Here is a 14,717-nt window from a genome sequence, read left to right as displayed (position 1 = left end):
AGCATCTCGCGGACCCAAAATTTGCGCATGTGTTAGTCACGGCTCCTGCAGCGACTCAACTTTTAGCTTCACCTGCCGCATCTTGACAGTAATTGCTCGCGGTAGACCGTGTCATCGCTGCTGCTTCCGAGCACCCCGCTTTGCACGAGTGGAGCGACATCTATCACCATCGCTGCCTTACCATGACGGAATCTCGCACGATAACAACCCATCGCCGTCAGTCATCTTGCGCATCCCCGCGCATTCCAGTCCTTCTATCGCACTATCAGCGCCTTTGAAAGGCGTACTTCCAATATTCTTCTGTTCTAATACCCATCTCCAACATCGATCCGCGCATGACGGGGTCACGGCTTTTCGAAAACACGATGATATCTGCCAGGGCATAACGGGCTGAAGGCGACATGGAGGAACACAGGTCATTGGTCTGGATGAACCTGTGCATAATCCCCCGCGGACGGTGGGATACCTCACAAGCACACTGAGCTCCGCCATCTGTGGGACACACGCGATGGAAACCTTGTCACAGCGTTAGGCACCAGACAGACCTCACGTTTCATGCAGCCACGACGCAACCCGAGTTTGGCACCAGCCAATCCAGCACGGATAAGCCATCATTCTCCGCGAGCAATTCAGACGCAGGTCTCGCCCTACCAACATTTATCCGGGGCATTGCTCGCCGGGTTCCTCGGTCAAGCAACTCATCAACCCAAGACAATCGCTCTGACTCAAGGTCATGCGGCGCAGTCGTCAGCATAGCTCCAACGCGATACTCCCCGCGTCCAATCGACGGCCCATCAGATTCGTTTCGCTGCCTCGGCTTGGAAACTCTGTTAGGAAGCTGGAACTCATCCTCTTGTCACTTTCGTTGTCAGTGTAAACAAAGTGCGGGTGCGAAAGCAAGATGACGCCATGGATTGCGATTCAAGATGTGGGCAGATCGACAGATGTTCACCAACGATGCTGAAGCTCATGTCAGGTGGCCTGTTGCCAAATTCGCCGAACGACCCCATTGTACTTCTGCAACAACCAGCCCTACACGTCGCCATTTACTCGGCAACCCCCACTCGATCCCTACCGCTCGCAAGCTCGGGATTTGAAATGTCCGGCCCGCCCAAGTTCTCGAGACTTTCCGACGAAGCCGGAGGAGGCCGAGTACATTCTTCCTATCCTCGACGTGTGTCCTCCCCTGCCTGCCTCGCGTGCGCTGGTTGTGATTGGCTGCCTTGCCGGGGAACCGCAGCTCCGTAAGTTGCGTCGCACTGTCTGAAGGTTTGGATCTTTGATATACCAAACGATGTTCTCCAGCTGTTTCGCATCTTTCATACCAGAGACTGCTATGTGCAATGGCGGAGACATCCGTGAAGAAAAACCATGGTTCCAAAGAAGATCGCGCTCCATGCCTATACCTCATCATTGGCTGAGAGTTGTGCGCACTAGCACGATCACGTCGAGGATGAGAATGAGGACAGGAATCGCGGGGTTGATTTGTTTCTACAGGTTCCTGTGACTCTCAATCCATTGCTAATCAGAGGATCTGGCTTCCTTCAAAGACTGGGGGAGGAGAGACGCCGCAAGACGGGACCTGCGAACGGGACATGTTGCTGCAGAGCCCAGAACTCTCGTAGGTTCACCACATGTATCCATGATGCTGCCGAAGAATCAAGCTGGCCAAGTAGAGCAAGCAAAAGAAGCAAAAGAAGCAAACGCAGCCAAGACGAGCAAACTAACGGGGATAGCATATCTTTACAGGAGACGCTCATCACGAAAGGTATGCACGCAGGTTTCGGTGTCATAGTCTATTTGGTCTCTTGAGCGTTGTGCCTTGCTACCCCTCAACGAGAAATACTTTCGTCGTTCCCCGCTTAACCTCGTGCTGAATGGGAAGGGTGGGCTGTCCCAATACACAGATGGTTACCCGTTCCCTTTCGTACGGCTGCACTGCCGTTTCGCGCAGCAATCCAGCTCCTCCCAATTGTCTCCAATCCGCATTGAGAGCATGTTTGGCGTGAGTGCTGCGGAGTCCCAGTTTACACATTGCCTTTCTGTTTCCCCCAAGCCTGCGGCCATTTTACGGAAGCCCAGGCGCAGGATTATCAGCGGCTTTTGGCGCGGTGGGGGTGTGGATGCGAGACGGCGGAGTATTCGGCGGGGCGGGTACGCAGGCGAGTTGGAGTTTAGATCGTCATCCAGACATGCGCCGTCACCAGGGAGCTGTAGCCGTTGTTGGATGTGCATCATTGAGATAGCCGTTATTGGGATAGCCGTCATTGGAGTATACGAGGTGGGTCAGTTCAACGCGCGGTCGCAGGCGCCATTATGGCCGTTGGTCGGACCTGCATGTGTGTCAGTATCTTGCGAAGGGGCAGCAGCTGAGCATCTTACCTGCTGTCAAGCAGCACCGTGACTGGGTTCTGCGTCAGCTCCGTGTCGCCAACTTCTTCGCCGAACGCGTGGCATGCGACGGCGCGTATCGATTCATGGCCTCATTGCCGTCCTCGATCTTCCTCGAGGCGGGGAAGGACGCGTTGGCGCTTATGCTGGCGACACTGCCCATCGCGATATTGATGTCGGTAACAGACAGGTGTGCAGGAGAGCGGTTGATGCTGCTGTGCTGGTTGTAGCCGTCGACGCGCTTTGGTGTGGCAGATGCAGCTTGCTGAAGGTTTGAGCAGGCGGTTGCGGCAATGCGCCGTCATGGGCGAACCGTCATGGTGGAGAACGGCTTGGGTGCTGAGGGTGGTTTCTGATCATGATTGCGGCTGCGATGAGAGCGGCTTTCAAGCGCGTTGGATCGTTCGACTTGTCAAGCTACCAGATCGGGAATCATCCGCGCGAAGCTGCGAATTGAGACCAAACGTCAATGAAGGAACGATCTATCATGCGCGTCAGCCTGAAGAACGGAGGGCGTGGCTGCTAGACTGCGCGCTGCCGACAGAAGCTATGGGGAACTGCCGAGAGGCCGAGATGCTGCGGCTCGATTGGGTGCGGCGAGCTGACTAACGCCGCACCAATCGGCTGGGGGCTCGACCGAACTCAACTCATTGACATGAGATCGCCTTTTCTCGGCGTGAAGCTTGGTTTGGGTGTTGATAAGAGGTGTGAAGATGAAAGGAAGTAAGGGCTGTGCACTTAGAAGTTTATGAAAATCGTTCTTCTCGGCCTCAAGTGTAGTGTGGGAAGTGTACAGATCGTTATGCTACTTTTTGAGAACACTCTTCTCAGTGCAGACGTGAACGCGAGAACTATTAAGAGCTTCACGACCACCTTTGAAATTGGCAAAGGTCTCTCGAGTTCATGACTTGAATGCGTAGTACCTTCTTTGCAGGTCGCAGTACGCCCTTTGCCTCAACTTTTACGCCGGAGCATTGGCGCAAACAAAGCACACACCCATCAATATGAATTAGTCGCCTTACGGAACACAAATACAACACAAATCTGTAAGCAACTTTGTTTACAACCACTATGTTTCCAAAGATGCTTGAATATGCCGGCAGCAGACTTGTGCTTAGATTGAAAGTGGATGAAAAGCGTAAGAGATCGTTCCAACACCAGCAACGACGGTCCAGCATCACCGTGAACTCCACGTAGCTGCTCACCCAAGACATACTACTCAGAGGGCTTGGGCTCATGTATCAGCACCGCAAACGACATTGCTATCCCCGCTCTACTTATTCGATAGGTTATATGTGATATAAAAGCTTCTATTAGGTGAGTTTGCACTCTACCCCGTAACGACTAACGACTCGTAACACGTCCATTTTAATCGAACTGTCGGATCCCAAAACACCTGGACAACTCTGTTCCACTTGCCGTTAACGCTAAATCCTGTATCGGCGTCTGCTCTCCTTGATAAGCCACCTGATATTCCCATGTTCGCTCGTACGTTCATTGCCAAATCCAGTCAATATAAGACTCATCTCGCAGTCTCCGCCTCCACGTGCGACGCTGCATGACATCCTCTTGGCCGTTCTGGGTCGAATGTCAAAATGATGTCTCCAAGCTCAAACAGCGCCTCCACGCGGCAACAAAATAATCGTTGTCAAGAGCACCTTTCCTCATGTCCGACTATAGCTCATTTCTCATATTTGTTGAGCGGTATCAGTGACTTCTCAAGGCTTAATCAATCCAGTTGAACCTGCGCTGTGTAGTTGCTCATCGTCACCGTCATCTTCGAAGGCTTTCTTTGCGGAGAATATAGGCATGGAGATGATTAATCGAGTTCCTCTGATCTTGCTAAGCTCAGCATCTTCCTGACCCGCATCTTCAATTCGTATGAGACCGTCGTGTAAATGTATGCGTAGGACGTTCGCGAGGCGATGGATGTTCTGGATAAGTCCTCAGAAGACTTCTGCGCCGCTGGCAAGGTACCATGAAATGGCGCCTCGAGTTGCGCCACGACCGTCGCTTCTTCGCTGCCATTACTAAAGGGTCTCAATATTGCCTCATCGTCCCTCGATGTTGTAATTTGGCTACAGAAAACAAATATCCGGCTGCTATGTTCAAGCAAGCTCATCGCGGCGACACTCAGCTTTGAAGAATAAACGAACCTCAACGCCAAACTTCTGCGACCTCCTCGCCCGGCACCCGCATATCGTCGACCCTACCCTACGTTACGACATGAAACAAAAGTACTCAATGTAGTGGACGCAGAAGCTTGCTTTCGAGCGTCTTGTGTGGTTCTCAATGATGAGGGGCTTTGTGATATATGTTTCTCTAACAATGTGGCATAGCACCGGATCTTGCTATACCGTATACTGTGTTTAAATTCACAACCTCGTCTATTGTTTCCTGTGCATTTAAACTTTTGCGAGCATTACAGTCTCAAACCAAGTTATAATTTTCCTATTCAATGACGCGCACATTCGCAAGTACATTATATAGCGGTGGATCAAGTAATGGAAATTGGGGGGGGAGGCACGCAGGACTCTTACTTATTACCCTTGGTTCCAAGTTAAAAAGTTGCCATCGGTAGACCACGAAGTTTTTGGAACACCTGCTTTGTATATGACTCCAGCCGAATTGAGCGGAACTCAGCCTGACTCAACGGATTGGCCCAATACAGGTCATGTGAAGAGCAGGTGTTTCGTAAACCACCTATATCTGTTAGCATATGATAAAACATCTCACAGGCTTCTGCGGATTGTCGCCTTTCAGAACAAAAACATGGACCGAAAGATTTAAAGACCGGGAGGACTTGTTTTGACACAACATGCATACTATGCAGATAGCGAAGATTATAACCAATGTAGAGCAGGGAGCTACCGCAGATACGGTGAAGGACTGAGCTTTGTTGCACTAGTCCTGGTATTCTTAACGATAACGAAGTGGACTTGCGTTCTGTAAGAATCATAACCTTTCTGTGATCACCGCCCACTCAGTTGCAACGGCTGTAAAAACAGGCCGATATCAAATCTCAACAAGGCGTCTCAACAATGACTTTGGACGATGAGCTGGGAGAACATGGAATCTCCAGCTGGATCTGCACGACGATACACTGATTACACGATTTGACACAGAGATGTAGCAACTTGGTCATTCCCCAAATGCTTGAGCTACTGCGACGTCCTTGACTTACAGAGGCTCGCAGTACACGTCCAAGATTCTTGACTTCATTATCACCTCCATCACTGAACCAGGCTAAACAGCTAGTACAGGTCGAAACGGAAACCCATTAGAGTTAGTCCCCATACTACGATTTCTAAGATTCGTTTTCCCCGCTGACACGGCTCCTTGGTCAAAACCTCAACGTCAGTCCCTTGAAGCCCAGAGAACCTTACAGACACCTTCACAAGACGCGATTATCGCGCAAGACTGAGCAACTCCGAGCTCCTCTCTTCCATCATTCTCTTCGGGTGCTGCCCTTTCCAACGCTGGCATTGAAGACGGGGCCAAGAAGGTATCTCCTTTCCAAAGATCGTTTGCTAGATAATCCATTATCATTTGCTGTCGTTCTAGTTATGAAAATACTGGGATATTTGATCGCGGTTCCCAACACAAGTGTTGAAGGGAGCAGGCTACACTGTGCAGCACTAGAGTCTATGTTGGAAAGAAGATGTAATCGTTGTCCCGCGAGGAAAAGGTATAGCAGCACTCAAGGATGGTTTCGGTGCTTATGAAAAGTCTGCTGGAGACGAACATTTGTGCTTATTGAGTAAGCTTGCATGTTGCGTAAATGGAAAACTGGGACACAGCAGTCAGCAGAAGTGAGCGAATTGAGGAAGTCTTGAAAGGTTTACACAGAAGTTAATCTGACATACAGCTACTGGATAGAACACGGCGATTTGGTTATGTAAGTAACTGAGGTCGAAGTTTCGATTGGTGATAGAGCAGATTCCCAAGATATAGATTTCGACAGGGCGAAGTTGGGAAAAGCAGAGTGTTGGGAACTATACTTTTGCAAACGAGCTCGTTCGAAGCAGCAGTCTCCTCTCTTGACGCTACCTCACGTCTGCCAGAAGTGCGTGCTCGCCGGTTCGGTCTGATGCTGACGCAAATATCACGTGGTAATGTTAGTTCACAACAACGCATCTTTGGCCCACCCCTGCACATGTTCTCACAAAAATGCTGACTTCCTTTTGTGGCACTAAAGGCTCGGTCTAGACTTCGTGTTTCAATCCTGAAACATCTACCCATGCGCTATGGATGCGATAGGACTTTGATAGGGGGTGTATTTCCAAGGTGGGTCCCAGAGCAGCCATAGCCAAGATTCTCTGCTATCAAACTCACCTGCTTACGTCAATGTATGCAACGAATAAGAGATGCCGCGTCTAGCTACCCCATCCAAGATCCACCTTAGAAATACACCCTCCGTAGGTTGTAAGCGTCTTGGACAGACACGTATAATTCCTTAGGTTGCAGTATGATTTGGCACTGTCGTATCTTTACCAGACGTCATATTATAAACACAGAATGCAGTGAATCACGTGCACATGCAAGATCAGAGATAATAGACCGCTACAAATATTCGCGGGATGTTCATCCGGTTCCCCGCGGGTGGCAAGCTTATTGAGATGCATGTGGACGCATATTAATCCGCTCTGATGTGATTTATCATGCAGCACATATGCAAGCGGTAATGTGGAGTACATATGCAAGGGGTGTGGAGACAAGTTGCGCAGCCGAGCACCAAGACCCTGCAAGATCCCAGAAACCCGGTCCCATCATCCCACTGCGCTTGGGAGAGTGGGGCGCGATTGAATTTATCTCTATCGCGATGTGTTTTTCTAGTACGACTCTGTTGACAACCTGCCCAACTATACTTGTAGCCGATAGCAAGCTGTAGAGCGATGAAGAAGTCCACGATTACGCTAGTAACATACATGTCTTATCTTTGAGGATCGTGGTTGCATCGGTTGGGTAAGTGCATGCGTTGAGGGACCATCGCGCAGCCACATCCGAAAACGGATACGCAGCAAGGATAATCCCTGCCATCTTTCTTCAGAGTACATTGCGATCGGTTCCTTTTGGCTTCAGTGAGTATCTTCCCCGCTGAGCTGACCTAGCAATCAGTATCTTGTGAACCGCCTACTGCATTTTGTCAAACTCCTTCGCCGAACATCACAGAAGATAGTTACAAAATTTGCTGCGTCATGAATGAGACTACTAGTACTTTCCGGTCTCTCGGATTCTCAAGTTACACTCACTAGATAAATATGTTTATACCTTCGATCCTGCCAGGACCAGAAACGGGTAGGCACGTTTGCGCGCATTGCCACACCTGTAGCTGTCCGGGTATTCCATCTCTCCACCTCTGCAGTTACGTAGTACAGGAAGCAAGTAATAAGGACTCCTGATGGTAACCATGTTGCTTGTACTTCTAGCACGTCAAGGTTGTAGGTGACAGTCGTTAAAGTCAATCAATTCTCTATATCATTGAATTAGGCTATACTCGCACACTCCCACCTTCCCCTTTACGCTCGCCGCATCATTTCGTGCAGTCCAACCATCGTCAAGTAAGAGCCGCTCTTTCTCTTCCACCTGCGATAGCTAAGCCTCATCTAGCATGTTCATCCAAAACCCCATCTCCCACTCTCGCAAATTTGTCCGACGATCCTCGCGACTCAGGCGGTATCGGCCCACTCCCCCCCCGCCGCTGCGCCGCTCAGCCAGACTGGTGGCTCAATTGTGGCGTGCCCGGATGAATCGTTCCAACTGACTTCCCTGCTGGATCTTCCCTGAGACGAACTGGAGTTGGGGCGAGAAATCTGCCGATGCGGACATGGCTTGAGAGAAACAGATTTCAAGCATGCGTTCGGGGATGCAGACAATACTTTGGACAGGCAAGAGAGTGTTGGAAAGCTGCAAATTACTGTGAGAAAGTATCTTCGTGTTTGGTCTTCGATCTCGGCCACTACCCCAAACCATCTACTGTCTATATGTGGAGTCCGTCTCTATTCTTAGCGAATTTCAAGCAAGACTCGCACACTCCGTGACATCCCGTTCTGCGTTGTGACATGACTGAATCCTTGAATATCATGAAGTCCGCACGTAATGTGCCACTGATAATTTCGTAGGAAGGTTTACGTAAGGTGCTTTCTGGATTCTGACCAGTTTGTAACAGGCCACTACTGTTCGCATTTGAGGTCTTTTTCCTGGTCCTTGAACAGATGCAAGAAGAGCTTGAATCACAAGAATGGCAGAAATTTTGTGCGCATCTACTCCTGTAGTTTTGGTGGATAATTTCTGCGGAAATGTATGCAGATATATCTGAATTACATACTGCATCAAGGTCCTTTCTACGTTGCCTCCTCTCTTCTCACCCCCTGTTCGGTTGAACTTCTCGTTCCCCAAACAGTCTTACAACTTCACACTGCGATGCACCCCCTTTGGCCAAAGATCCTAGCCGTAACCAGAACCTACGATTCGAGATATCTTCTTCAGCCAAAAGCATGTCGTTCCGTCGATGTTTCTGGACAAAACCTGCGAGGATAAGGATAATACAGATGAGGCCAACAGTCGGACAGAACCCTACTTATATACGGCCCTCAGTGATGACAGTGTCAAAATTCCATGGATCTTCGAGAGGTTTCAACTCGCGGCAGGATACATGCGTGGCTCGCGAATCATGTAGAGAATTCTCAGTCTAGAGAAAGGCGAGGACTTAACGAACGACCGATCCACCGGTGCGGAAGGTTGTAGATGGGGCATGAAGGGTATAGGAACGCATGCCATGGAAAATCGGGATTGTGGGATAGCGCGAAAGACTAAAGAAACTTATAGCGACATCGCGGTGAATAAAGTGAAGGGGAGAAGATTGATGTGACTTGATGTTGAAACGTCCGGAGAAGCATATTCAAAAACGCAGTGGCGAAGATAAGGCATAAACTGGTGTGAGTCCAATGCAGGGATCTGTGTGTTCTGTGCGTTTGATCTACTAAATATTCCGGACTTTGTATGTACTACCGGCCCTCAAGCATCTTTGGCACGCTCCCTCATTTCCCATGCAGTTCTACCAGTACTGCCTTGGATGTCTATACTCTCAACCGTCTATTCGCCTTCCTATTCACTACCACTCAGAGGACTGTCAACAATTACACAAAGAAGCCCTTTGATTACTCTCGGCGTGTTCGTGAATATATCCTCATGAGATCGTTGAAGTCCCTCGAAATGACGGGCAGGGTGAAGGTTGTTATGATTTGTCGGCATGGTGCACGTGCAAAACGTCGAATAAGTTGTATTTTGTAGCTGTTTGATTTGTGTTAGCGGATTGTTGATCTGTGCAGGACTGACCGAAGATGCGCGGTGCATGGGAATGTTGCCAATTGGATGTTTGGCAGTGGTTCTCTGAAGGCGAAACTGTGGCGTGCAGGGTTGGGTTCGAAATCGGCTCTTTGTCAGTGGTATCTTCTGTGGGGAAAGGCACGCAGTAGATGATCTTGTTTGGAAGTCAAGGTGCGCATTGACTACTGAAACCTCGCTGCGGGATGCGTGATGTATAAATCACACAAAGTAGACCCCTTCCTGCGCCCAGCACGAGTTGACATTTCCCACACGACGTTATTCGTGATTGCCGAAGACCCCCGGCATCTGCTTCTAGGTGCCGGATAGGACCAACATGCCTCGACGCAAATGCTCGGTGATGATAGACTGACGATCCGTGATGAGATGGGTGCGGTTTTGGAGGCGACATGACTGTGTATTTCCTGGCTAGGAAGGCTCGTGTTCGGCGGAGTTTCCGGTACGTGTAGCAAGATAGCAAGATAACCAATGGTTGTCTGCATTGCAACGATTAATCGAGTGAGGCATAAGTAAAGGTTTTTGGGCCAAGGGGGGGCTGGTGAACGAGCTCTTCTCATCTACGAGATTCGAGTGCAGCCGTCGCGATTGTCGACGTATAGCAGCAGAGCGTGAGCACAGTGACTAGCAATGAGAGTAGTCGTTTTTTGGCGTCAAGAGTATATAAAGGGATTGCGTGAATCGTGAGAAAGGCACTCTGGTGGGGTCCTCGGAAGCAAGGATCCGCTTGACAATCTGGAGCATAGATATCGGTTCCTTCAAAGGGGTACGCGGTGACTGGGCCGCGATCGCGGCGGATTATGACGTCATGGTATGGCCTGGAGAGTTTTGTTGATGAAGGTCGAGATGACTTAGTGGTTATCGTGTGTCTTACCCGCGCGTCGAGTTCTCAGCTTGCTCGACTATCATGGACCCCTTGAGGTGGCAACGCTCCTCGCACATGAAGCTACAGTCTATGCGACCTCACTAAACGCAATGGCGTGATTGCAGTGTGTGAGATCTTCGCATCCATATACCAAGCCGAGTCGCGGCCCATGGTCATACCATCCAAGGCAAGCGACGCAGTACACGCGACATGTACATGTAAGACTCGTGGGTATCCTCTTCTTCCATGGTAGCATTGGGTGACTTGCACGCGTACGCTATGGTCTTGCAGGGGAAGCTGAGAGCAGGATATCAGCGCGCGCGCTTCGTTTACGTGGGGCGGCAGGTGCCATAGCAATGACTCGAGGCCGGCGCCTGAAGTTGTCACGTGTGATCCGAACGCATCTGGCAAAGCGTTGGCGTCAGTACAGAGTAGCAGGTAGGACGACCCGGCTTACACATCATGTCGAGGCTGCTCCTACGTCTCAGACGTCTAGCAACCACAGGCGCAACTTTGAAGAAGTTGCAATTGCATAGCTGATCTGTTGTCTTTGTGCCTTCCTCGCAGCAGCATGTGCCTTCGCGCAGCATGCGTTCGTGCCGCCCCTCAATCTCTCCCTTCTCCGTCAGCAGCGTGTATTAGGTTGGTCATGGCGTGGTATCGGCTGCGCATGACGCGCGTGATGCTGGATTCGACTCAGATATGCGCAGAATATTTCATGAGCGGGACATAGAAGTGGTTGAGAGCCTTGCGACTCCTGGGGTTGCTGATTCCGTAGAGCTGGTCCAAGCATATCTTGGCATCTCCACAACTCTTTTCGTCTTAGCTTGAACTTCGCTGGGGAAAGGATCAAAGCGCAGCAAATGCGCGTCACTGAAGACCATCTGCTATGTTTCTGTTCACGTCAGGATCACCACAAGAACGCTCTAGATTATTCATGGCAGCTCCAAGGAAGTTTGTCCATTATCCATGCTGGAGCAGAGCGGTTGATGAACCACGCCCCCGCAATATGAAGGCCAGATGGACTCGCATACAGCGCTTCTGACGGATTTGATTGACAATGAGCCGTCGCCCGAGGAGCCAGAGATCTTTGCCGATATCGATGCTGAGCTCGAGCCAGAACCTTTGGGATGTGACCAAACAATATCCTACGAACTCTTCTCCGGCACCAGCTCACTAAGCACATTGTGGTATACGAACGGCGCTCCACGTCTCCAAGTCTGTTTCTGTTAGCAACTTGATCTACTTTATGACTTCTTACAATTGTAATAAAGCGTTTTATTGCTTTTGTTCACACATCTTAACTTAATTGCACTTCTTGAAAATTTATGATAAACATTGACACCAGGGAGGGGAGCGCATGTAGAAACGTGTGAGCTAGCTGACCACCGTAACGGGCTGGCCCTTAACCAGCGTAAAAAGATTGGGCTGGAAAATCGCAGTGCAAGCCAGACTTGGGTAACAGTCGTGAGCCTGTAGAGTGTGTCTTGGCCGCTGTCTGCGGGAGATACATGTGAAGTGGTGATGGTGTCATGGCATAGTAAAGAAGGTTCGAGGCAGGCAATACGAGTAGGTAGGGATGGAAGGAACTAAGCAAGCTGCGGTTTACAGGTTAAGACAATACCTTAGTGTGGTCGTGGGTGTGCTGCAATCCGCAAAGTATCCATACGGGGAAATGATCTCTGTGACTTTGATCGAGTTTGCGAGAATTGACTGATCTTCAACTTTACACGGGCGCTACATTTATCACCTCAACGAATGGATCGAAAACCCTTTCAAAATTCAACATCAAGTTCTGTAACTCTTAGTCATTCAAGACCGTAGTATGAGATTACATTCATCGTGTATTGAGCTGAAGGCGGGTAACAAGTCTTCGAAATAAGAGGAAATGCTCGAAAGTTAGAAGATCGACTGCATTTGACAACCTCAGTTCGATGAGGCAAGAATAGATTAGCAGCCTTGCAACGCTTGCTCGACAACGGCGCTGGCGTTCAAATTCGAACTGTTACACGAGTAGTCCCAAAGTCCTACGTGTCATGACTTCGATGGTCCAGGAGAAGTACTGCTTCAGCACACTCTGAATGAGATTTCAGCACTAGAAATCATGAGTGATTCGTTTCATTCTTGCAAACTATTGATTTTCGATTATACTAGCTTCAAGTGGTACAAGTCATGTTTTTGAAATGCTGCTTTCGGGGGATTTCCCTCGCTATTTCTACAATGGTTTGAGTTTCGTGTGGTGCAGGTCATCTCACTACTGGACAATGATTCTATATAGGCGATACAGAATGATCATGATATATACAAAACTCGAGAGACTAATCTTTACTCCTGTGCAGTTTCTTGATCATGAGGGTTATCCGAATCTGGACTCTATGTATCTCGATACTGTCATGTAACTTTGAGATAAACGTTGCACCAAGCTAACCAATGAAACAAAGAACTCGCTGGTGTTTGTACCTGCTTCCATGCCGTAGCATCGGAGGGTTATAGATATACGGATCGGATTTAGTGCGCACGCAAGCTTCCGAGGCTCGTAGCGAAAACTCCCAAGTATACTATGAGATGAACCCTGTACAACTTTCAATCAACAGAACTTGTAGAGAGGGCGACATCATGTTTGATAGTAGCTCTCTCTCAATCGGCGATTTGGATAGAATCGTGATTGTGTGGTAGTGGCCAGTCTCCAAGGTTATGCTGAGACCAGGGAGATGTCTGAAACAATCTACTAATCGTCTTAAATCGATGGCTCCGCCAGAGGTCACGTTCAAATTTGTAGCCGATATGCGCGGCCAATTTTCGCCTCCGACGTTCGGTCTCAACAGACCGAAAGGTTGAAGAGAAGTCGCAAGGTCGTAACCTTACTAATAGAGTACTTGTTCACCAGTATGCTCAGGGCGCTAGTCTCCATCAACCCATATAGTCTATCGGATTATAAGAGATCTACATATCCTGCTCGTTGAGTTCCTCGCTATAGCTTGCAAGAATCAAAACTGAATTACCAAAACATTATTCGTGCTCAAGTCATGAGATTCTCAGATAGTCTTCTTTCTAGTTTCTCCATGCTCTATCAAACGACCCCAACCTCAATCTTGGGAATACACATTCCTGTGTAATGACAACGTGTCACTTATTCATATTTCATGGTCGCCACGAAAGAAAAATCTCCAGCGCGAAACATTGATTAAGGGACGAGGTTCTTGGAAAACAGTCTAGGGAATTACAATTTCCTGGATTATCATTCAATCCTACATGTGGATTACAAACTACGGTCAGAACCGTTCCATAATTGAGCATTTACTTCGTTCTTCTGGGCAGCCACAACCTCAGAGCCTGAAGTCCTCTTCAGTCCGTATGACACCCTCGGCTCCTACCTGCCTGATCCCAGCGCCATTCCAGATACTTCTCACAAAGCTAACAACTGACTGAGGTTATGGCGCATTCGAAACTCACTGCTAAAGATAGCTTGTTCTATTGACTAAGCGACCACGATCTATGAATTCCAAAGAAATGCTGATATTCTTTACTGCAGCCTCGCTGCTCTCCGCCCAACCATTGCATAAAAAACCCAAGCTAGGTCACAAGAACATTGGGCGGAACGTAATTGGAAACCGGGGCTTCACAGCCCAAATTTCTCCGAGTGCGTAGGAAGTACAGGTTCCACAAAGAGTTCTCCTGTCTAAGGTTGTCGTTCTCTGACGCTCGTGCAACAACATAACGGAACCCTTTGTGTTCCAAGCATTTAGAAGCCCCATCATGACTATAACCACAACTACACGTACCTTGAATCACTTCACTGTTCCCCTTTCCACTTCATCACGCCTTCTGAGCAATATGCTTCGTATGACAGATGGACCAACTCGGCATTCATCTCGTCCCAGCAGAGCTACAACTTCGTCAACGCAAGGTATTACGATCAGTCATCTTGTGGATTTGATAGTGTGATTGGGCGCGAGAAAGTCTTGCCGTTGGACTGATAGACCGTGGAGCAGAGGATATGCGCTCTTGAGGGAATTCATCGTTCGCGTGTAAACCCCGAGATAAGACAATGCAGCTGTGTAGGGACTTGCGGCGGAGTTGGGCGTATCTTGATTGGTTGGATCACAAATACGGGCAT

The 14,717-nt window shown here is 49.1% G+C and overlaps 4 protein-coding genes across 4 annotated transcripts; 2 read left to right on the top strand and 2 right to left on the bottom strand.

Annotated features, from left to right (window-relative positions):
- Positions 1-901: 901 nt before the first annotated feature.
- P153DRAFT_391249 (uncharacterized protein) lies at positions 902-1,267 on the top strand (the record flags this gene model as incomplete). Its single annotated transcript, XM_033671033.1, has 2 exons — positions 902-928; positions 977-1,267. 2 exons carry the CDS (start codon positions 902-904, stop codon positions 1,265-1,267), a joined length of 318 nt encoding a protein of 105 aa, XP_033518214.1.
- Positions 1,268-2,525: 1,258 nt separating this feature from the next.
- On the top strand, positions 2,526-3,127 carry P153DRAFT_147059 (uncharacterized protein). Its single transcript, XM_033662160.1, has one exon. The coding sequence runs from the start codon at positions 2,647-2,649 to the stop codon at positions 2,998-3,000; it is 354 nt and encodes a 117-aa protein (XP_033518213.1). The 5' UTR covers positions 2,526-2,646; the 3' UTR covers positions 3,001-3,127.
- A 6,666-nt stretch (positions 3,128-9,793) lies between these two features.
- Positions 9,794-10,488, bottom strand: P153DRAFT_147031 (uncharacterized protein). The gene has a single exon (XM_033662158.1). The coding sequence runs from the start codon at positions 10,293-10,295 to the stop codon at positions 9,903-9,905; it is 393 nt and encodes a 130-aa protein (XP_033518212.1). The 5' UTR covers positions 10,296-10,488; the 3' UTR covers positions 9,794-9,902.
- On the bottom strand, positions 10,489-11,327 carry P153DRAFT_147030 (uncharacterized protein). The gene is made up of 2 exons (XM_033662157.1): positions 11,058-11,327; positions 10,489-11,004 (listed from the first exon to the last, which is right to left on the bottom strand). The coding sequence occupies exons 1-2, from the start codon at positions 11,188-11,190 to the stop codon at positions 10,682-10,684; spliced, it is 456 nt and encodes a 151-aa protein (XP_033518211.1). The 5' UTR covers positions 11,191-11,327; the 3' UTR covers positions 10,489-10,681.
- Positions 11,328-14,717: the final 3,390 nt, after the last annotated feature.

The sequence above is a fragment of the Dothidotthia symphoricarpi genome (assembly GCF_010015815.1).
Source record: "Dothidotthia symphoricarpi CBS 119687 unplaced genomic scaffold P153scaffold_26, whole genome shotgun sequence".
NCBI lineage: Eukaryota > Fungi > Ascomycota > Dothideomycetes > Pleosporales > Dothidotthiaceae > Dothidotthia > Dothidotthia symphoricarpi.
Note: the sequence above shows the minus strand (reverse complement) of the source record. Positions and strands in the feature narration are given on the sequence as shown.